The 24374-nt window shown below is 33.7% G+C and overlaps 1 protein-coding gene, 1 non-coding gene and 1 pseudogene across 2 annotated transcripts; 2 read left to right on the top strand and 1 right to left on the bottom strand.

The window, feature by feature from the left end:
- Window positions 1-743: 743 nt before the first annotated feature.
- On the bottom strand, window positions 744-2618 carry LOC18042472 (annotated as a pseudogene).
- A 2083-nt stretch (window positions 2619-4701) lies between these two features.
- On the top strand, window positions 4702-9485 carry LOC18042473 (metacaspase-1; the record flags this gene model as incomplete). Its single annotated transcript, XM_006432720.2, has 5 exons — window positions 4702-5178; window positions 5748-6078; window positions 7634-7751; window positions 8795-8944; window positions 9453-9485. Coding segments are annotated over exons 1-5 (1068 nt in total), but the record flags the coding sequence as incomplete, so codon positions are not given.
- Window positions 9486-18802: 9317 nt separating this feature from the next.
- Window positions 18803-18909, top strand: LOC112098739. Its single transcript, XR_002905848.1, has one exon. It is a non-coding gene; the product is annotated as a small nucleolar RNA R71 (small nucleolar RNA).
- The last annotated feature ends 5465 nt before the right edge of the window (window positions 18910-24374 follow it).

Raw genomic sequence — 24374 nt, forward strand, 5'->3', positions numbered from 1 at the left:
GGTCGGGTTTTTGGGTCTGTAGTTGGGTCGATTTGGCAGCTTCCCTTCACTCTCTCACACAAGTGTGGCTTCCCTCTCCTGTTTCCAACTTCTTTTATTTATTTTAACCTTTAACCGCCTCTTTTTATTCATTTTTCTACATATGTTACAATTAGTATATCGATAAATTAATAAATTATCAATTTACTTTTATTAAAATATTATCACGTTCATAATAGAATTTTTTATGAAGTATATAGGTAACCTATTAAAGAATTTCGTGAAAGTATATTATTCAATTATGTATTAACTGAGTCCGGTAGGAAAATAAGATTTTTTTAAAAATATATTATCTAATAAATTTATCAAATTATTAATTTATCATATAAGCTTCAAGCTGATACCGATAAAAATTATTATTTAATTGAAGTTATCAATTTATTGAATATTGATTTAACAAAGCTCTACTATACTTGGTTTTCATTCTTTTAGTACGTGGAATTATTAGTTCTCTTGCATCCCAATTTTCTTTGTACCAATTACTTCGTTTAAAAAAATTAAAATAAAATAAAATCTTAGAAGAGAAGAATTACGGCTTAGGGATATAATGAAGCTTACCTCTTAGGAAACGCATAGAACTAGAGCACTCAAATCACACTAAAAATTTAGTTGGACACCATATTTTGGCAACCACAAGAGAAATAAATTTCCTAGACTGGCCAGGCAGACAGCATCGCACGATAAAAAAACCAATTAATAAATTCTTATAATGGCTTGAAAATTCCAAGTACAGTGACCTCAGCTTCCACCACGCAAGCGTCATTCACTAGAAACCCAGTCCCTGGCTCATTTAACTTACTCAATGAAACGAACCTTGGCCAGCCCCAGCCATCGCTTGGTCTACGGAACCAGTATTTAGCTGCTAGAGTAAAACGAGCATTCTCGTAATATTATTTGGATTTGCCTTCAATTAATTAAGATGACTTACTAATTACATGTAAAGACAGACATTTTACCTTGAAAAGATCGATGTTTTGCCCCCACTTGATCCAAGATTCGCAATGTGAACTCTGCATATACTTTCACAGACTCAACTGTGGAATCTCCCAAAGCCAAGAACAGAGAAAGATGATCGCCAGCACCAACGCCGGTTCCCATGGGGTGGAGCTCTATCTTCCTGAACAGAATGATATGGAATTCAATTGTACATTCACCGAAAGCCTTGCCTCAAGATTCAAGAATGTATTTACATCTATAATCTGATTTAAATAAAAAAAAATTGAATCTTTGATACCATTTCTGATTTCCAGCACAGAACACTTGTGATTCCTGACGTCCTTTGTCCAACTTTGAAAAGTTTTCAACCTTCCAAACATACTTAGAACTATATGCATATTTTTCCATGGATAGGCACTCTCCTTTGACTATGTTTCTTTCTTTAACAAGACTTCAGCTCCCAAAACACAGGTATCCTCGACAAGGTATCCATTTGAAGCGTCGTTGAAAGCTTTAAGCGGGATGAACTGATCAAAACCCCATTCAAGCTTCAATCCATTAAACCTTCTTTCCTTTCCAATGGCATCTATCACATTACAAGCGACCACCAATTATACAATTCTGTATCTAAAAGACTAAAACGAGTTTCTGCTGCAATATTTTCTGTAAAACTTTACATGTACCAGCTAGACTGTATTTAATTTGTAAAATACAGACGATCACACTACATAAAATTTACAAAGATATGATATCGTCAAAATCGTCAAACGTAGATCATTGGAAAATATGATCAAGGTTAACATTTCAAAAGTAGAATATAATATAACCTTGAACTACCAGGTAGTTGTCTTGGTTCTGATCAAGTAAAAACAAACGAAAAACTGCATAGACTTCCCAACCGAAAGTAAGTGAACTTGTCTGCCATTGCTAAGTAGAGTGAAATGTGGTCTTTCACATTTTTGCTCTCATTTCCATTTGGATATAAAACAAGTTGCCTGCAATAATTAATTAATCAACATAAATACACTAATATATGATACTATCAAGCAAAGACTATGGTTTAAGAATTAGGCTCGAATCCTGATCACATTAGGGATGAGGGTTGAGTTGTAGTATTTTTCTTATTATTGTTGTAGCTTAATGGCAACCCAATTCTCTTCCATCTTTATAAAATAGGTTCGAACCCCAAATCTTATGTTTCGGCCCAAAAGATTTTACCCAAAATGACACTCAACCCATAAGTTAAGGAGTTGTTTGATTATATATCAAGATGATATAATAATAATAACAAAAGAACAAAAGAAAAGGTAGTGGCATAAGTTATTTAATTTACAGCGATAAAGGTAAAAAGAAATTTATATACGTATATACATACCACTTGTAGCCTCCAGCTTCAAATGCTCCTGATTCGTATTTCTCCTCAACTGCTTTCTCAGCAAGTACTGAAAATGATTTTATTTTGACAATGTAATGAGCCGGTGGCACATGTGAAGTGGATCTTGCAATGGCTATACATTCAAGTAATCTTGATTACTACCGACTGATTAGAAATAAAATAAACTGAAAATTTTAAGAATATTAACCAAAAGAATGAGAAACGTTTGAACACGCATACCATCTTTGTTAACAAAGACAGTGTCCATCTTTGCTAACAAGTTCTCAAAATAATTTTTTTTTTCCCGGTAATTAAACTGAAGCTGGCGGCCGTGGACGATACTGCCTTTTTTTTTTTTTTAAGGGCACGAGCAAGGCGCAAGGCTTTGTTGCCGTACCTAGGGAAATAAATGGAATATTATTTATTAGGGTCACTTAATTTTTTTTAAGATGAGGCAGCTTAAAATTTACTTAATTATAATCGTAAAAAAATTAAGAAAATAAATTAAATCCTAACTAAACTGAAATTACAAAACGACTCAAGTACGACCAATTTGACTGATTATAATTTCTAATATAATTTGACCAACACAGAACGATGATTAGTTGCCCCTGACAAATTAACAATAAAAAAGATCTCTTTGTTTCATGAATTGAAATTCAAACATGAGAAAAGTGTCAATGTAGCCATCAAGCATATCCGTAATTAATAACAAGATTATTTCAACACAAAGCGAATTGATGATCATCCATCAAGCATATCCGTAATAACAAATCCAACATCGCTGAACAAACTTATATAATAATTTCTAAGGCTAATGGATGGAACACACCACTTAGTAATATTCAACCAAGTTTCACAGATTACGGCCTCGTCGCAGGCGAAGGCGGCGAGGGGTGTTGAGTCCGGCGAGAAAGGTTAGCAGCTTGCGGCAAAGCTCGGTCTTTAAGCGAGAGGGAAGAGCGACGTTGGCGGCGAAGCTTGGTATTTGGCGGCGTCTAACCGGCGTTTTGAGAGAGGTAAGTGTGGACTTCGGGTTTTATCTCTGTCATATATATATATATATATATATTATTTGATTAAATTAAATATTTTTCAGTTGTGTGAATTTAAAATATATTTTAATTTTAAAATAAGAAATATTTTGAGTTCGGATTCTTGAACCCAAACGTAAAATATATTTGAGACTGTACTTATCTCTAAAATAAATCGGCCCTCAATATTAAAACTTTTTGGTTCATATCGGTCCCGAATTAATCAATTGTTAAAAATAATGGCGTTTGGAGGTAAGTTAAAGTTTTCATACTTTTGAAGGTTAAATTGACGTATTTCAGTCAAATAAGAGGGTCGGGTGAAATTCACCCTATTTTCTTTTGCCATATATTTGAAGATAAGAGTTTAAAGCAATTATTAATAAAATAATTACTATATTCAACCTAAAATTAAAATTTTATAAACCTGTCGCTGGCGTGGGTAAAGGCTGTCGCGCTAGGACTATGCTGCCATCACCACTAGAACCTTATGGTTAGAAAAATTTGCTCTAGCGGTCTAACTAGAAAGCTCCAACTTCAAGCTATCAGAAAAATCTGTTCTAGCGGTTTAACCAGAAAGCTTCAACTTCAAGCTATCAGAAAAATCTGTTCTAGCGGTTTAACCAGAAAGCTCCAACTTCAAGCTATCAGAAAAATCTGTTCTAGCGGTCTAACTAGAAAGCTTCAACTTCAAGGTAATAATTAGAATTCGCCTTAGGAATAAAGAATTTCATTGAAAACTCTTCCTTACATAGTGTGAAAAGCCAAAGAGAATTTTGGACCGAACTGATGCTTGAACCATTCATCAACAAAGTTTAACATGAAAAAGCAAGAGATAAGGTGTGGCCTTTATACCTACGATGTATTCCTTTACCTCTTTTCTCGGTAATTGAATAAACGTGGCCCTAATGGAATCTAGTTGCTTGGCATCTTTTCGAGACAACATTGTGATTAAATCTGCAATTAACTAATGCAGAAATGAAATAGAAACTATCTAATTAAGGAGTCTCAGAAAACTTTTGTGAGTTTATTTTCTATTTCTCTTTGAACTAAAAACTTTTCTGCGGAATTATAGAAATAAAGGTTGCAATTTTAAATTTTATCACACGAAAAGACCTCATTAGTCATTACTTCGACAAGTCGAAACCGAAAGATATAAAGAATCGTTATATATTCTGCCTCTAAAAAATATATGCGAATCTGGTTCTTTAGTGACCAAAGGAATGAAATCAATGCATGATGGCGAAAGAATCAAATAATTACCAAAGCTCTCTCCCATTCACTGCCTTTTCATCCTTGAAAAGGCATATGAGTTTTTTTCATTTGTTGCCCTCTCTAGCCTAAAGCATATACAAATCAATATGACAAGTAGAGTTGAAAGATGTGGCGGATGTGGGCGGCAACTATGGCTACCACGACAGGCAGTGGCCGCTCGATGCCATGCGTGCCGATCTGTAACGAGCTTTCCATCATCCTCTCAGCGATGGGCTCAAGTATATGGCTCAGTGAGCCAACCACACCATAACGTTGTCACCACAGTGCCGAGCAATTATGTGGCAGCTGGTCCAGGAAACGGCAAGTATCCTCGACAAGGCTGTAATAATTATTACATAGACCAACCGCGACCTGCGTGGGCTCCTCCTCCGGTTTATGGGAGGAAAAAAGCATTGCTATGTGGAGTAACATATAATGATACAAATTACATGCTTACTGGTAGCATAAATGATGTTAAGAGTATGTGGTTTCTTCTGGTTCGCATGTTAGGGTTTCCTAGTGACTGCGTAGTCATCTTGACAGGTATAAATTGCTCTCTACTAAGTTAATAAGCTAGCATTATTGCATTTTTTTGTCTAATACCTTCCGTTTAAAGCTCGATCTTATTTTTCAGTTACCAATATATGGCATTCGATTACTTTTATGGGTACATGTTCTGTTCGTTCCTACAGTTTGAGTCAATTATTTTTCAGTTAACCTTTGTATTTTTTCAAATTGTTTGAAACATCCCGTTGTTTCTTTGCAGCTGTAATCTTAATTTTCCTTTTTCTTTGATTTATTTTTTTTATAAGGCAGAGGAGTTGACAAAACTGGAACTTGATTAAAAAATTTTCAAGGTTGAAATAGTATTGATGTCGGATATTTTGAGTTCAAACAAATTTGACATGCAACCCGTTTAAAATAAATGAAAATTAAATATATTTTAACAAAAACAAATATATAATATAATTCTTTTAGATAACTTTGAAAATACAGGAATTAACTAAGTAGTTGACTCAAAACTATAATGATTTAAGAAAACATTTACCATCACTCTTACATTCTTATATAATATCCGCCAATATGAACAAAATATTCGTATAATTTGACAGAAGAAGAGAAAAATCCATATAGGATTCCAACAAAGCAAAACATTCGAACGGCCATGCGATGGCTAGCGCAAGATTGCCAGCCAGGAGATTCATTGGTATTTCATTACTCAGGCCATGGATCAAGGCAAAAGGACTACAACAAAGATGAGCTTGATGGGTTTGATGAAACCATCTGTCCGCTTGATCATGAGACCGAAGGCCCTATAATTGATGATGAAATCAATGCCACCATTGTAAGGCCACTGCCCCGTGGTGCAAAACTGCATGCCATCATTGATTCCTGCTACAGTGGAACTGTATTGGACCTACCATTTGTGTGCAAGATCAACGGGTATTTAAATATATATGAATTCTTTTTAGCTATTTAGATATATATGAATTTTTTTATAATAAGGAGATTGACTCATTTTTTGGATTGTTTTTGGATTTACTATTTACTTTCAGGTATGTTTTAAAATATAATACAATGTTTCCAGTGGTCAAGCTAGCAGTTAATTTGATAGCGGCCTAGACTAATATATATAGGGAAAAAAAATTGTATGCTCATAAACCTTACTATACATAAGTGATTAGTTCCTTCAAATTAAAGCAAAACTGAAAATTGATGAACCACAAAAATCCTAGTCAAAGTTGTCAGTAGTGCTTTTGTTGTTTATTTAAAACATTCGATTAATTAAAAAAAAAGTTAAATTTTTATTTTTGTAATTTATAGAGAATGGTTGGGCAGATTTAAGAAATATTAAGGGAAAAGAAAAAATTAAATTGTTTAAAAATTAAATCAATTTTTTTTCATCTGGGTCAAAATAACATTTTTAATAGGGATGGAAGAAATTCTCATGGGAACGGGGACCCTAGGAGTTTTTCCCATTCAGAGAAAGCATGGGGACGATTTTATATCCAATTTCTCATTTGTGGACGGGAATGAATGATTTTTACCGAGCTTCTCATTCCAGGAATGGACGGGCATGAGGTGGAATCCCCATCTCCTACACATTTCTCCATTTAATTTTTAATTTAATTTTTATTTTTTAAAATTATTAGTGAATAAATAATAAAATTTAAATTGTAAAATATTAAATATTAGTATAAATAACAAATATCAAAATATATATATATTAAAAAACTTTGGGGCATGGTTGACTAGTTGTAATCTTAAATTTCTATTTAATTAGGACATTAAAAAGGCCGGACAAGATTCTGTTGGCCTAAAATATTTTAAATAACAATATTTGTTAAATATTTTAAGCTTTTATCTAATAAGATAAAAGTCAAAGAAAAATCATAAAACCTAATTTCTAAGTTTCGACAACAACAGCCGCCTTAACTCTAGTTTTTTTTTTTTAATAAATTTATTATGTTAATATAATTAAATTAAAATAAAAAACTAAAAATGTATCAGTTATTTGGGGATAAGAGACCATTGGAGATCTCCTAGTATTATTCATGGAAGGGATTAAGATTCCCTCAACCAATTCTAACTAGGACGGGGAGGGGGTGGGGACATATGTAAAATATCGGGTGTGAGTACAGAGATGTCGGTTCTCTCCCATCGCATCCCCTCCCTATTGCCATCCCTAATATTTAAATGCCAATTTTAGCATTTCTTGTTTACAAGGATTTGATTGAAGTTTTTCCGAAGTCTTTATCCCAAGCTAGTCGTCCTGGTTCTTCGCCGATGCATATTTATTCTTGAAAAAGATGATTGTTTTATGATTCGGATTTCAATGAAGGCTTTCACACAAGAGGGTATTGCAATATTTTAAAATTTGTAAGACTAGGAAAGCTGAAAATCGTTATTGGAAAGGTGTTGATCTCCCTTATAATGAATTAATAATAAGAAATCATTATGAAAAATTTGGCTAATTATTGTACGGTATTTTTACTAGTGAAGAGTACAAATGGGAAGATCAAAGAATTCCAACAGCTTGCTATAAAGGCACAAGCGGCGGGATAGCCCTCTCGTTTAGTGCTTGCTCTGATAATCAAACCTCTGCAAGTACCTCGGTGAGCAACTTTTTGGACACATACAATATTTTTTCTTGTTCTTTTATATGTTGACATTAGAGATGGCTAAATCTTTCACCAGTTTAGAGTCTCACGGGGCTCCACCTCAGATGAGGTGAATTTTAAATAATTTTTGGGTAATTAGGTAGGAAATGGGTGGAACATAATCCCTAAATTCTTAATGGGATAACGTTTGGTTTTACACTCCCTACCCTACCCCCACCCCAATCCCATTATATATGTTTTTTTTTTAATTTTTGTTCAATAATATTGCATGATAAATTTTCTTTTTATTTTTACCTAATATAAACAGGTTGTAACTAAAATAAAACGCTACATTATAATTCTTTTTCAACCCTAAAACATTATTATATTTTATTTTTTTCTCTCAACGTACTGCTCTCTTTAAACATTTTTGTTTTGATATTATTTCAAGATGTTGTTTCATTTTGTTGGAGATTTTTTAAATAATTTAAATACTTTGTAATGTGGTAACGATTTTATTTAAGTTTCTTATTATGAATTTACTGAAATTATTTACCTATACTCATTATAAAATAAGTAAATAGATAATGAGGTGAGGATGGGGAAATAATTCCCCACATAAGGATTCATCATCCCCAGCCCACTAAATTTATTGAGGGATGAGGTAGGGAATGGAAGTGAAATTTTTAATGGGGTGGGGAATGGGGTGGACCTCTCCACCCCATTGCCATCCCTAGTTGATATATATATTTAACAAACTTGGCTATAAAAGAGATGGATCATATTCCTAATGGTGGACTACTACTATCACGGTTAGAATCCCCATTAGAGATATGGAGGCTGAAGAATTTTTCTTTCTCAAATAAGATTTAACGAAGTGGAGATAGATTTCTATTAAATACGAGAATATGTAAATTTTTAAAAAATATATATATATGCAGGATTTTGTTCCTCAACTTTCTTTAGCCTAGGTATGCATGCATGTATGTTTGTATATATGTATGTATCAAAATTAAAAATGGTTTAATTTAGTTGGTTGGAATGATACATGCATGCAGGCTTTTTCAGGCAAAGATGTCACAGGTGTTATGACTTCTAGCTTTATCCAAGCTGTTAAAAATGAACCTTGCCTCACATATGGTCGACTGCTTGCTGCAATGGGCGATGCTATTCCCTCACTAATGCCAAATGACACTGACGTAATCCAGGTATATTTTATAACCAGAAACATATAAGAATCTTACGATCGCCTCTTGTTGTAAGACCAAAAGGTTTAAAGTTTAACAAATAATATTAATAATGTCAATATTTAACTTCTAACTTTTGAGAATACATTATTATAATTCATTGATTTATTGGACAATGAATTTTATAACTTTTAAAATTATTATTTTATCCTCCAATAATTGAATCACATATTAATTGACATTCAAATATTGAGCTCTTAACATTGATAGGACTGTCTATATATTTATACACACACAGAAAAGCTTATGCTACAGGAAGAAATAGTATGAGGCTAATTTTGGGATTTAATTTCTTTCAAGAATATGATCACGTGCATAATGGGTAGAACAAGAGAATTGTTAACTGTTGAGAAAATAAAAATTGACTATGAAGTTTGAAAGTGTGATTTTAGGGTAAGTTTAAGAATTGGTTGAGTAAAGTTTCTTAAGGTGATTAATTTAAAGAGTTATTTTTGTTTGGTGGTTTCAGGAGCCTCAAATGTCCGCTTCTGAGACATTCGACATTTTCACAAAGCAATTCATACTATAATTGTAATATTTTCTTTTGCTTTTACAAAATTATATAGTTATAACAGATTAAATGTGTTAAATTAATCTAGGTTTGTTTTATGCATAATGTAGGTGCTATGTTTCAAAGGCATCATATTGCACCTCAGATTGTTGGGGTTATGAGGCCCCAACAATTCTCTGTGCGCTTGTAAGTGTAACATCTTTCTATGTAATTCCATTAAGGTGGCAGTAAGGTTACTTAGGGCGTAACTGCCCGGTCCGTTGGCAAAATTACAAATATGTGTAACCCTTCATGTCCACCTACCACTTAGTGTGGGGCTCTCCGCTTCCATGGTATAAGGAAATAAAGTTGAACCTTGGCTATCAGCTTAAACTTTTAACCTAGTGGTAAGTGCTTGATCCTAACAATTGGTATCAGAACGAGATCCTGGATTCAAGCCGCCACATAAGCAATTTTGTGGGAGGGGGATTGTTTGGGTTATAGGGCCCTAGCAATTCTTTTGTGCGCTTGTAGGTGTAACATCCTTCCGTGTAATTCCATTGAGGTGGCAGTGAGGTTACCTAGGACATAACTGCCTTGCTCGTTGGTACAATTACAAATGTGTGCAGCCTCTCATGTCCACCCACCGCTTAGTGTGGGATGCCGACTGGCACAATTACAAATGTGTGCAGCCCGTCATGTCCACAGGTGGCAGTAAGGTTACCTAGGGCATAACTGCCCAGCCCATTAGTACAATTACAAATGTGTGCAGCCCGTCATGCCCACCCGCCGCTTAGTGTGGGACTGTGCACTTCCATGGTATAAGGAAATAAAGTTGCACCTTGGCTATCAACTTAAGATTTTAACCTAGCGGTAAGCGCTTGATCTTGAGATATATCACATTCTTAAACCTGAAAAATTGCCATAAACAATTCTAGTTCTAGACTTATGTCTTTTTCTGTCCAAAGTGTGTGTGTGGCACTTTGATCCAACTCCAGATTTGTTGCAGTATCACACAAGCATCAAATATGACTTAAAGATCAAATAACAAACATTTCCTCTTATGAGGGAACAAAAATTAAGAAATGACTTCAAACTGTGCTACAACAAAAAATTTTTTTTTCAGTGTCATACCTTTCAGTGTAACATTGATTCTTCATGTGAATGTCTATCATTTGTAATAATAACACTCAATTACTTGACTAATGTACATATTAGAGTTGTTACACCAAAAACATCTAAGATGCTATAACATAGTCTTATCTATAGACACCTTTAACTCAAGGCTGAACATGGGTTGCATAAATAGACATGCTACTCAATATCCTAGACAGAGGGCCTATCTTGCTCTTCTCTTTTTTTTAAAAAAAAAAAATAGTTGCTAAAGTAATGCTTATAACTCTCACTACCCTTTTACTCAGGTCTGCATATGTGGTACATACTTAGCCCTGGTTACTCAACAACTAAGTCATTGGAGCATAATTTTATTCTATAACCAGCACACTTGTAATAATTTTGAAAAAATTTTTAGGCCCCCCTCCCCCAACTTGAGATATTTTAAACCTTGTTGTTTTATCTGATTTTGGTACAACATACTCACAAAACTCAACCAAAACCTAATTGTTTAGATAGAGTTTCAACCTTCATTTATAAACTGTCTATGCTTGGTAGTAATTCATTCCCCATTTCAACACTCAATTTATCTTTATTGGGTTTTCTAATCCAAATAAAAATGATGGATAAACAAAGCTACACACACAACACAAACACATTCATTCATAGACACATTACACCGTAGCACAACCTCCTCAAACTTGAGAAGCATGGTGTCCTCACATGCACACAAAATGATTTAAAGATAGACATGCATACATTATCAAAAATAAATGTTCAATAAACAAGATAAAATAAATAAAAGAAAGGAATTTTTTTTGAAATAGCAAAATTAAACTGGGCAGGCAGGGGATACTCCCTTTATTGTTTGAAGTTCTACTGCAGGACATGCTGAAAATGTTCACTTATTCTATGATTCCACTTCTCAAACGTTCCTTTGGTGAACCTAATGGTACAGCAACTGGCTATTTCTTTTTCTGACTCTTGTTTAGGCTAGTTTGAAGGGTTTTAGCGCCTTCTGTGACTTTGGGCACAGTTGTCTTTGTTTTCTTAAGTTCTGATTCTTTTGGTGCTATAGTAATGCGAGTTTTGGTGGGAGTTGGTACATGAGACTTGGTGGGAGTTTTCTTTGTGGCAGTTGGTAAAGGAGTTATTGCTGCTGGTTGCTCAACAGTGATGCTCGCAATTATTTCCCTCAAACTCATCTTTGTTTCTTTTGCCTATATGACTCTGCTAATGGCCTCCTCTAAAGCTACAACAATGTTCTTTTCTTCCTCTTGCTTGGATTCCTCATCGATCAAAGTCTTTTTTTTACCCTTGTTATTTGAAGTCACAATTGGTGGTTCCTCTTCATTTTCCTATTCGTTTTCCTCCTCTTCACTCTCTTCTTCTTTTTCTGTTTCAACATCTACAACCTCCCCTTTTTCTTATTGCTGCTCTTCTGGTGACTCTCATTCATTCTCTCTTTCTTCACTTTCTCATACTGGAATAACCTTCTCAGCTCTCTGAAAAATTAAATTGTTGCAGCTTGACTTAGGGAAATTTGCATGTTTACTCTTCATATATCTGGCAAATTGATGCTTCTTTGCTTCAAGATGTATTAAGTAAGTCCAAAATCTTTGATTTTCTTCCTTTTGTGCTTGGACATATGCATTTATGCTATCACTGAGCTCCTGCAACATTTGCTCAATCCTCGTGGCTTGATCTACTTTAGTTGCAGCAGAGTGCTCTAGGGTTGCTGCAGCAGTGGATATCACAGCAATTCATTCAATTGTTCTAGCAGTGATAGCCCTTCATTCTTTACTATTTCATCACTTGCCTCAAATTTTACCCTAGAGTCCACACAAATGCCTATGATAAGTTAAGGAAACAGCAAGGCAATAGATTTTTACTTCTTTATTGTACACTCTCTAATTTCTTTTTCAATAATCCTTCCAACATCTATGACTAAACCCATTACTATAACATATAGCAGTATGAATCTATCTTGAGAAACTGTTGTAGTGTAGGTAACTGACATTAGTCTAGATTTTAATAATTTCACCCAAACCTTAGCAATATGCTTTAAGTCTATCCTATTGACCACTATACCCTCCTCATTTATCCATTTACTACCTTGAATAGTGAAGGTTTTAAGAACCTCCCCCCATCTATTTACAGTCATGTTCTCAGCAAATTTAGTGTACTCACAATCAATCACAGGAGGCAAGTTATAAAAAACATTAATAACTCGAGAGTTTAAAGGTACTTGCACTTGCCACACAAAGATGTTGTGTTGGTCTTGTTGTAACATGTTGGAATAGAACTCTTTAATGACCGGAATGACGGAGTCTTTGGGGTGAGCACAAAACTTGATCCATCCTCTTCGTGCTACAACAATGTATATGTTGTTTATCATCCCCTTTGGCTATTTTAGAAATTGAAATCTCTTTTCTTCCAGAATTTTTCGACGCTCGATAATGTCTTTAAATTTTTCCTCAGCTTTAAAACTGTAGAAACACTTGGGGTTTATCAATTTACTAGCACGTGCTTTAATTTTTGGCATAGCAATTTGAACAGAGTTTTGTTTTGCTTAAAAGAATAGAACATGAGAATGGTAAAGAAGTTGAAAGTTACTGATGGGGTGAGAAAGAGCAGTAGTGAATTTCAAATATTCAAAGTGAAAGTAAAACCCTAATTTATAGCAAAAGAAAAATGGAAAGAGAAAGGTAATTAATAGGATAAACTTGGAAATATTCTTTGAATTCTAAACAAAATTTTAAAAGAAAGCAAAGGATATATGTCACGGTAAATCAGGTTTTGTTGAATCATCCTTGTCATAAATTTTGATCTGTGACATGAGTGTGTTAGCCCTCTAATAGTAAAAATCCAAAGCTGACAGTGCAGTGGTAAAAATCGTTGCTATAACAACCAATCTGTTGGTACAACAACAATGATAAATGCCTCTGTTGTTTGAGAACCATCTTCTAACTACCATGCTGTAAATGATGTTGCAGCAATTCCTTTTGGTCTCTTTGTCCACACATTTTTTTTATATCAACTTATACTTACCGCAATTTAACATAAGGAAATTAGACGTACAATTAAAATAACAAAAAGAAAAATTAAACAAATTTTAAAACTAAATTTAATGCTTAAAAAAACTTAAAACAACTTCCTCTAATAGGTTGCCTTCTAATCAACGCTTGATTTTAAGTCTTTCAGTGTGACCATCCCTGATTGCTCAAGTTGGGTCCTTAAGAGCAAATCCTCCCTTGGATTGTTCACATCAGCTCCAATGTATTACTTTACTCTTTGTCCATTCATTTTGAATTCTTGGCCTGTCTTTTCATCTTAAAGTAGCCCTGTCAGGATAAACTTTGATAAGTTTGAAAGGCCCTGACCATCTAGACTTTAATTTTTCAAGAAAGAGCTTTAGTTTTGAATGATAAAGCAAGATTTGTTGATTTGGAATGAGCTCCCTCTGTTGGATTTCCTTGTCATGACATTGCCTGCTCCTCTCCTTGTATATTCTTGAATTTTCATAGGAAAACAATCTTAACTCTTCTGTCTCACAAAGATGTAACTTCCTTTATTCTGTTGTAGCAATAATATCCATGTTCAGTTGTGTTTATTACCCAATATGCTTTGTACTCTAGCTCTAACGACAAATGGCATGTTTTCCAGTAAATAATTATGTATGAAGACATGCCAAGTGGGGTTTTATAAGTTGTTCGGTAAACCCATAAGAAGTCATTTAATCTAAGGGACCAATTCTTCTATTGGGATTCACCATTTTCTCCAAAATATTTTTTATCTCCCCGTTGGACACTTCTGTCTAACCATTTTTTTGTGGGTGAAATGCTGTAGCAACTTTATGCTTGATATTATACTTTGCCAATGCTACAACAAACATCATGTTGTAAAAATGTGTTCTTTTATCACTGACTATGGCTTTAAGAGTGCCAAACCTTGAGAAAATATTCTTCTAAAGAAACTTCACCATTGCCTTATCATTTTTTTTTTGTTGGCAATACTGCAGCTTCTACCCACTTGGATACACAGTCCACAACAACTAAGATATATAAGTTTCCGAAGGAGGGTGGAAATGGTCTCATAATGTCTATTCCCCATACATAAAAAAGTTCAATCTTTAAGATGTTGGTTAATGGAATGTCATGCTTTTGAGAGATGTTTCCTGTTCTTTGGCACCTGCCACAACATTTAAAAAACTCGTAAGCATCCTTGAAAATATAGGGCTAATAATAACCGTTTGAAGAATTTTTGCTGTTGTTTTGTGTCCTCCAAAGTATCCACCATATGTTGTAGCATGACAAGACTGTAAAATATTAAAAATTTATTGGTTAGGAACACATCTTCTAATCAGATGATCTCAACACAACTTGTACAAGTAAGGGTCATCCCACTGATAGCTTCTGACATCATAGAGAAATCTCTTCTTTTACTGGTAGTGGAAACTAGGTGGTAGTATTACATTCACCAAATAACTAACAAAATCTGCATACTATAGGAATCCAGATTGTTGTAGCATCTATGCATGCTATATTATCAATAATTACTCATCAGGAAAAGTTTTTGTTATGTCATGCTTAGTTAAAGTGCTTGCCTCTACTTTCAGCCTTGAGAGATGATCTGTTACTTGATTCTTAGTGCCTTTTCTGTCCATAATCTCTTGGTTAAACTCTTGTAGTAACAAAATCCACCTAATCAACCTTGGTTTAGCATCTGTCTTTGAAATCAAATACTTTATATTTGAGTGATTTGTATAAACAGTCTCTTTGGTGCAAGCCAAATAAACTCTGATTTTATGAAATGTAAAAACAACTATTTGCAACTCTTTTTCAGTGGTAGTGTAGTTGAGTTGTGCATTAGTTAAAGTTTTGTTGGTATAATAAATGGAGTGAAAAATCTTATCTTTCCTTTGCCCCAGCACTGCTCCAACAAAATGGTCGCCAGCATTACACATCAACTCAAAAGAGATACTCCAATTAGATATTACATCAACTAATGCCCTAACAAGAGCTCTCTTCAACTCAATAAATGCTTTTAAACAATGCTCATTAAAATTGAAGGGTCTGTCATGCATCAGAAAAATGCATAAATGTTTGGCTATTTTGGAAAAGTCCTTAATGATCTGTCTATAGAACCCAATGTGTCCTTAGAAACTCCTTATGCCTTTGACTGAAGTATGTGGTGAAAGTTTATCAATCACCTCTATTTTTCCTTTGTCCACCTCTATTCCTTTTTTAGAGACCCTATGGCCTAGGATTATCCCTTCTTGTACTATGAAATGATACTTTTCCCAATTCAATACTAAATTTGTCTCTTCACATCTCTTGAGCACATTTTCTAGATTATGCAAGAAGTCATCATATGATCCCCCAAACAATGAAAAACCATCCAAGAATACTTCAAGTGTTTGCTCGACCATATCTTAAAAAATAGACATTATACACCTCTGGAAAGTTACTGGAGCATTGCACAGGTAAAATGCATCCTTCTGAAGGTAAAGGTTTCATAAGGACAAGTGAATGTGGTCTTCTGCTGATCCTTTAGTGCTATAGCAATCTAGTTGTAGCCTAAGTATCCATCAAAGAAATAATATCACTTTTTTCTAGCAAGTATGTCTGAAATTTGTCTATAAAAGGTAATGAGAGTGATCTTATGTCTGAAATTTGTCTATAAAAGGTAATAGGAGTGATCTTTCTTTATGGTTTTGTTTAACTTTAACTCAGGCGTAACTCACTTCTTTTTTTGTGTGAACCAGTGTCAAACCAAAACACCCAACAAGCATTAGCTTTCCCTAAAAAGAAGGTGGTCCAACCGTACATTCCAGTACGACTACCTTGTTACGATTTCACTCCAATCACTAGCCCCGCCTTCAGCACCCCCCTTGCAGTTACTATTCTTGTAGGAATAATCTGTTTTTTTCATTTGCTACAACTATTACTCCACCTTTCTTTGGAATATATTGTATTGTGCTTACCCATGAGTTGTCTAGTATTAGGTAAATGATTCCAGCATCAAGTCACTTAATGATCTCTTTCTTCACAACTTCCTTCATGATAGGATTTAATCTTTTCTGTTACTCTACAGAGTTGCTGTAACAATCCTCCAACAAGATCTTGTGCATATATACAGAGGGGTTAAGTCTTTTGATATCTGCCATGGTTCAAATAATGTTGTTCTTGTATTTTTCCAATACATCCACCAAACTCTTCTTTTGTTCTGTATTCAAAGAAGATGAAATGATTACAGAAAGTGTATCATTGTCACCAAGATAAACATACTTCAAATGTGAAGGTAAAATTTTTAATTCTCAAATAAGAAGCCACTCAATAGAGGGAATAGACAATTTTACTTCCCTATTTAAGATATTTATAGATTCAAAGTGCTTGTCAGTTCTCACGAGTTGCTTCTCTCCTAACCATGCTATGTCATATATTTGAAGATCTTCATCTTCTAGTTCTTCAAGTGTTATAACTTTGATTTCTTCATTGCTGCAGTAACTATTTAACCTCTCTGCTACAATAATATCTACAACACTGATAAAATTACAGTCTTCAGCATCATAATGACTCTTCATGGCATCTAACACGTTAAATGTAACTTGCTAATCATTAACCCGCATAGTCAGCTCTCTTTTTTTGCACATTAATTAAAGTCTTTCTTGTGGCTAAGAGAGGTCTACCTAAATGATTGACATTTCTTTATCAACTTCAAAGCCAATACTATGAAATCTATGGAAAAATAAACTTATCCACCTCTACCAATACATCTTTAATCTTGCCTTTTGGATAGGCATAAGATCTGTCAACAAGTTGTAAAGTCATTATTATTGGTTTAACTTCTCCAACTCCCAATTGCTTGAACCCTAATAAAGGCATGAGATTGATGCTAGCTCTCAAATCAAAAAGTGCTTTACCATTATATTTATTTCATATAAAGTATAAAATTGTAAAACTTTCTAGATTCTTTAGCTTCTGAAGGATTTTATTATAAAGTATATGACTGCATTCTTTTGTAAGAGCAATTGTTTCAAACTCTCCAAGCTTTCTTTTTCTTGCCAACATGTCCTTCAAGAACTTTATATTATTCAGCATTTATTCTAGGGCTTCCACAAAAGAAATATTGATATGTAACTGCTTCAAGATTTTGAAGAATTTGCTAAATTGTTTGTCTTACTTTTGCTTCTAAAATCTTTGTGGAAAGGGTGGTGGGTGCGTAAACTATTGTGTTGTAGCAGACTGTATAGACTACTTCTCTTTTGCCATGTTGTAGACTGATGTGGTTAGTGCTGCATCATCTTTACTAACAGGCATTGGATTATCATTTTCTATAGATCATGTAGCTTGGTTGTTCACATCAGTGGGTTGAAAAGTGGGATGTTATGGTTCCTCTTCCACTTAAGTTTTTTCTTGGGTTGAAAAAAGTTCAACTCTTCTTTTTAGTGCACATACTGGAATATTAACATCATTTCCAAACCTTAAATTAATCACTTTACAATGTTTCTTTCCTTTCTCTTTGGGATTCTCTATATTGCTGGGTAAACTGCCTTGAGGTCTGTTGTTTAGTGCTGGAGCAAGTCGTTCAATATGATTTATTAGGTTTCTTAAATACACAGGTTGCCATTAAACAACTACTTCATTCTTCACAATATATACCTTAGTCAAAGCTACAAAAGAACTTAGTTGATCATTGCTGGTGTTTCTTTGCCTTTGATTTTGCTGGTGAAATCTAAATGGTTGAGCAGGCTTGTTCTGTCCACTGGATACTACAACATGTTGATTATGATTGCTCTATGAAAAATTTTAATGTTGTCTCCATCCAGGGTTATAAATGTTTAAGCAAGGATTGTTCTGGTTTTTTCTGTTAAAGTTGCCCACATAAGTGACTGAGGTTGGATTTTAAGGACAATTATCAAATAGATGCCCTTCTCCACAATAAACACAAGATACATCAGCAATTTAGCTAACAGTTGCTAGAGCAGTAGTCATAGCCTTTACTATATTTGTTAATGAGGTTACTTGGGCTGATAATGCTGTAAAGACGTCTATATTGTGGACTTCTGTTGTTATTAGCTATCCTTTTGCAAAATCTCATAGGCCTCATTATAGAACTTGGATAACAAGGCCCCATTTGCTGAAGTATCAAATATCAATCTAGTGCTTGGGTTAAGACCATTGTAAAATGTCTCCAACTATATATAGTAAGGAATACCATGATGAGGACATCTCCTAAGTAACTCTTTAAATATTTCTCATGCATCATACAAGCTTTCATCTTTGAGTTGATAGAAAAATGTGATTTTATTCCTCAATTTGTATTCTTGGTTGGTGTAAAGTGCTTCATTAAAAATTTGTAAACCAAATCATTCCATATATAATGAAGTCAGGTGGCAAAGAGTTCAACTATGTTTTTACTTGATCCCTTAGAGAAAATAGGAAAAGTTTGAGTCTCAATGCTTTCTGTAATGCTCTAGCAATCTTAAAAGTATCATTTACTTCCAAAAACAGCTTAAGGTGACGTTAAGGATCTTCTTATGGTAGACCATTAAATTACCTTACCCTTACTGTTTGAAGCATCTGAAACATCATTGGTTTGAGCTCAAAGTTAGCAGCTTGCACTTCAGGTCTAACTATTTCAGGATTTATGGCTTGAGGAGTTAGCACAACATAATCTCTTATGACTCTCTCTCTATCATCTGCCATGTAGATAATATTGTTGTTCCCTAGTTGCCATGAATAATAGACCCATTATGACCTTCTTTACCTCCTTGTGCGTTAACTGATTCAATTTCTCCTCGAGGGTTGAAATTCCCTATATCTTGCAAATCATCCATGTCTACAACAGCTTTTAAATTTCTCTATTTTTTTTCTCAATCTCCTTGCAGTTCTTTCAATTTCTAGATCAAACTGGAATTCAACAAGTTTATATTTGCACATGCAAGGGTTGCTAGAGCACTTCTGTCAACAAAGTAAACAAATTAAAAGAAAAATAAAAATTGTCACCAACTAAAACTGATTTCATAAATCACAATAAACAACCAATCCCCGGTAATGACTACAACATCTTCTCTGTTTGAGACTTGTTTTATTTCCTCTGCAGCCAAGTTTTTTTGTCATCTCTGCAACTCTGCTGCTGCAGCTTTCCATCCATAAAGCTTAAGCTTTTTTGTCCCCCACAATCACACATAATTAGAGCACAAAGTAATCTAAAATACAACCAATTTATCAAAATAAAATTTAAATACAGGCTCATACAAAATGTAACTAAGAATGCAATAAAAATGCATCATTTATTCTCTAAATACTATTGGTTTAAGTTTAAAAATGTCATGGTTATCAGGCACAAAAGATATAGTGATACGAAATCATTAAAACTTTCATAGTTGCTATTATGTCCATTTCAAAGGAGCCTGCCTAACTTACTTTCTCTCAAAAAGACTTTGAAAGAATTGACATGCCTCATATAGACCACTTGGTGGTAAGTCTGAAAATCACCAATTTTGTGGTTAAAATTATTCTTATTAATGAGGAAAGTAGCGGCAAAGATTCCTTATTAGGATGATTTCAAAAAATGAGACTATTTACAAAAATGATATTCCCCTTTTATAGCCTTTGAGGGAATAAGGCTAACGGCAAAAAGAATAATCAACCTCCCACTAAAAGTTAGAGACAAGACTATTTCAGTTGATTTTATGGTCATTAATGCCCAATAGGCCTACCTTGCAATATTAAAGAGACGTTGGCTTTACTATATAGAGTCGGTTTTCGCAACACTGTACTAAGTGTCTGTGGTGTTTCTCAAATAGGGAGGGGGACATTTAATATAGAAGAAGATCAAATGATGGCAATTGTCATCATCAAACCTTGCAAAGGAACATTTAGATCAGAACTCGTTTTGGAGAACAAGAAAAAGCTGACAATAGAGGAAATGAGATAGTTCTCATCTTTAGAACATAGACTTATTGAGGAACCTTTCCTTCACCACAACAATTGGTGGAGGATGGGGCTAAATAACAACTGTAAGATCCAATGCCAAATTGAATGTCTCGATGCTTGCACTACAAGGAGCTTGTCATTGAAGAACTAGAAACAATATCCCTTGATCCTTTAGCCTCAGAAAAAAGGGTGCAAATTGGCTCAAGTGGAAAAGACTTATGATTTTCCTACTCAAGAGGAAGTACGATGCTTTTGCATGGTCACACAAACATGCTATGAATATATCCAGAAGTTGCATACCACCAATTAACAACTGACCCAATGGTAAAACTAGTGCAACAAAAACATGGGAGATTTGCTCAGAAATGGAATGGAACGCCTCTTCAAGGTTTGATTCATTTAGGATGTTCAATACCCTGAATTGAACTCTAATGTTGTTGTGGTGTGAAAAAAAATGGCCAGTATGCATAGATTACACAAACCTTAACAAAGCCTGTCCGAAGGATCCTTTCCCTTGCCAAAAATTGATCAATTACTGGATGCTACCACTACCTACTAAAGGCTTTCCCTTTTGGATGCATACAGCGGAAACAACAAATCCCGATGCATCCAAAGCATGTGGAAAAAATAAGCTTTATCACTCCAAGAGCTCTATTTTGCTACAAACTCATGCCTTTTCAGGTTGAAAAACGCTAGTTCCAGCTATCAAAGGCTTGTGACTAAAATCTTCAATGGATTGTTGAGGAATATTGTGGAAGCTTACATTGATGATATGGTAGTCAAAAGTCCGAAGTCGAAATCTATGCCAATGTATATATCAACGTTATTCCAAGCTTGCCGTTTGATATATCAATGATGAATGCTTACATTATTCAGAAAATCCTTGATACATTCAAATGCAACACCATTTTATCAAAATGATAATTCCCTATAAGCTTAAAGGAATAATTCCCAACAATGATAATTTCCTATAAGGTTAAGGAAATAATTCGCCAGTAAGAATAATTAACTCTAAGCTTTAGAGAATAATTCCCTAATAAGAATAATTCCCTATAAGGTTAAGGAAATAATTCCCTAATAAGAATAATTCCCCAACAAAAATTATTCCCCATAAGCATAGGGAAATAATTCCCCAACAAGAATAATTCCCAATAAGCATAAGGAAACAATTCCATAGCAAGAATAATTCACAAAAAAAAATGACTCCCTATAAGCATAGGGAGATAAGTCCCTAGCAAAAGCTATTCCCTATACATATAGGGAAATAATTCCTCGGCATGAATAATATGCTATAAGCTTCAGGAAATAATTCCCTAGGGAGAGTAATTCCCCAGCAAAAATTATCCCCCATAATCATAAGGAAATAATTCCCCTACAGGAATAATTCCTTGTATTCTTAGGGGAATAATTCCCCAATAATAATGATCCCTTCTCAGCTTAAAGGAATAATTCCCTAGTCGTGATAAGCTTAGAAAATAATTCTGTAAAGCAATAAAGCAAAGATTCAAAACGGTAAAGAGGAATTGTTCCGAATGCAAAGCCTCTCGGAAATTGAACAAAGGAAAATGCTACAGCTACGAAAAAAACTCCATAAGCAAACATAAAAGGTAAACGAAGAATAATTTAGTTCCATAATGAATGAGACGAAGCATTGTAATCATGCCTCGATTCTTACCTCCACAATAAAATGTAGCATAAAAGGTACTATAGTCTGAAATGATTACCTTTAACCATTAAGAGTAAAGTTATTTTTTAGTAGTTTGGTGTTTGTACCATTAGTATATTGAGGAAAATTTACATTGAGAAAAAGATTACCATAAGGAGTAGAGTGAAAGTTCCTAACCCTATATATATATATATATATATATATATGAATATGTTGAAAAGAAAAATACAAAGAAAATACACATAAATGCCTGTATAAAAAAAAATAGAGATTAAGATAATGAGATTAGTTTGACGTACTTTTTTTCTTTATTCAAAGAAAAGCTGAGGATTTTGGGAATTATAAAAATTGAAAGAGAGATGGGGTTTATTCTTATATTAAAGTTAGAATTTTGACAATTTAAAATTCTCTTTGAGCTATATAATTTGTACAATCTTTGAGGCTTGTTTTATATTTTATTTAAAGAGTCTTTCATTCTTTTTGTTGATAGTGAAACTAAAAACAGAAAATGCGGACCAGGATGACTAGTCATTTCTTGCCTTGTTCAAGTAACTGAGTTCAACAAATTAGTGCCAGCCCCAATCTTCGATTGAGTTCCTAAACCATGTACTGGCTGCAGGAACAACAATAGAAACCTGAAGTTATCTGTATTTAGCTACTACGCTTATTGATGAACTTGAATACCTATTAAAGTTTGGGTTAATAATAACAAGGGTAAAGTTTTATGATTATGCTTTGGATGCACTTGATCCTGGATTTGCAGTGTGAAACGAAGGTATTTTTAAAACCACGAGTTACAGTTGAGAAGTCAGCCAAATACCAGGTGCATAGAAGTTGTTCCTTTCTTAGCAAAGACTTCAGCTCCAAAAACACACGTATGTCCTTCAAGATATCCATTCGAAGCATCGTTAAATTCTGAATTGATCAAAACCTAATTCAAGCTTCTTTCATTTCCCATGGCGTCTGTTACATGAAGATGACCCCAAATCATTGATTAGCTGATATTCCATGTGATTGGATTTGTTAATTAAATTCACTCTATTAATTCGAACTCAAACTACAACCAGGATCCCAATTTTCTTGTAGAATCAAGTCATTTCAGCAATTTGCATTAAAAAAAAAAAAAAGTCAAGTAACATCTAAATATAAAGAATCCTAGGAAAAAAAAAACAGTTGTCTTACAAGCGGTTTTATAATTTTGCTGACTTTGATGATCTGAATTTGATTTACTCTCCTCAATGGCAGGGCTTCACATTGATTGGTTTAATTGTCTTCAGCTGCTTCACTCAATGGATAGGTAACAAAGTGGCTGATACTCTATTGTAATGATATATAAAATAGAACCTTCGTAAATTAATAGTATTTAAAACCATGAAAAATATATTAATTTAAAGAATATTAATATATCGATAAATTAATAAATTATCAATTTACTTTTATTAAAATATTATCACGTTCATAATAAGATTTTTTATGAAGTATATAGGTAACCTATTAAAGAATTTAGTGATTCTGTCATGTTGTGTGATATGATTTTGATTTGATCTTAATTGAGTAAATCAGTCATTCGATAATCTTTTGGCTAACTGAATTACGATTATATGGTAACTCATCAAAAGAGACTCTTTGAAAGCAATGAGCACTGTCTTATTTCTCTTAATACAGCACATCTTAAAGGTGGTAAAAACAATAATGATTGATAAAAAACATTATGTCAGAACAATAAAGAAAATCATAAACATATCAATGTATTTAGCTGTAAATTAATTAATTATTCAATTATGTATTAACTGAGTGTTGTACGAAAATAAGATTTTTTTAAAACTATATTTTAATAAATTTATCAAATTATTAATTTATCATACAAGCTCCAAGCTAATACCGATAAAAATTATTATTTAATTGAAGTTATCAATTTATTGAATATTGATTTAACAAAGCTCTACTATACTTGGTTTTCATTCTTTTAGTACGTGGAATTATTAGTTCTCTTGCATCCCAATTTTCTTTGTACCAATTACTTCGTTTAAAAAAATTAAAATAAAATAAAATCTTAGAAGAGAAGAATTACGGCTTAGGGATATAATGAAGCTTATCTCTTAAGAAATGCATAGCACTCAAATCACACTAAAAATTTAGTTGGACAGCAGAAACAGTAAACTACATAACCATATTTTG

The sequence above is a fragment of the Citrus clementina genome, unplaced genomic scaffold (assembly GCF_000493195.1).
Source record: "Citrus clementina cultivar Clemenules unplaced genomic scaffold, Citrus_clementina_v1.0 scaffold_5, whole genome shotgun sequence".
Classification (NCBI taxonomy): domain Eukaryota; kingdom Viridiplantae; phylum Streptophyta; class Magnoliopsida; order Sapindales; family Rutaceae; genus Citrus; species Citrus x clementina.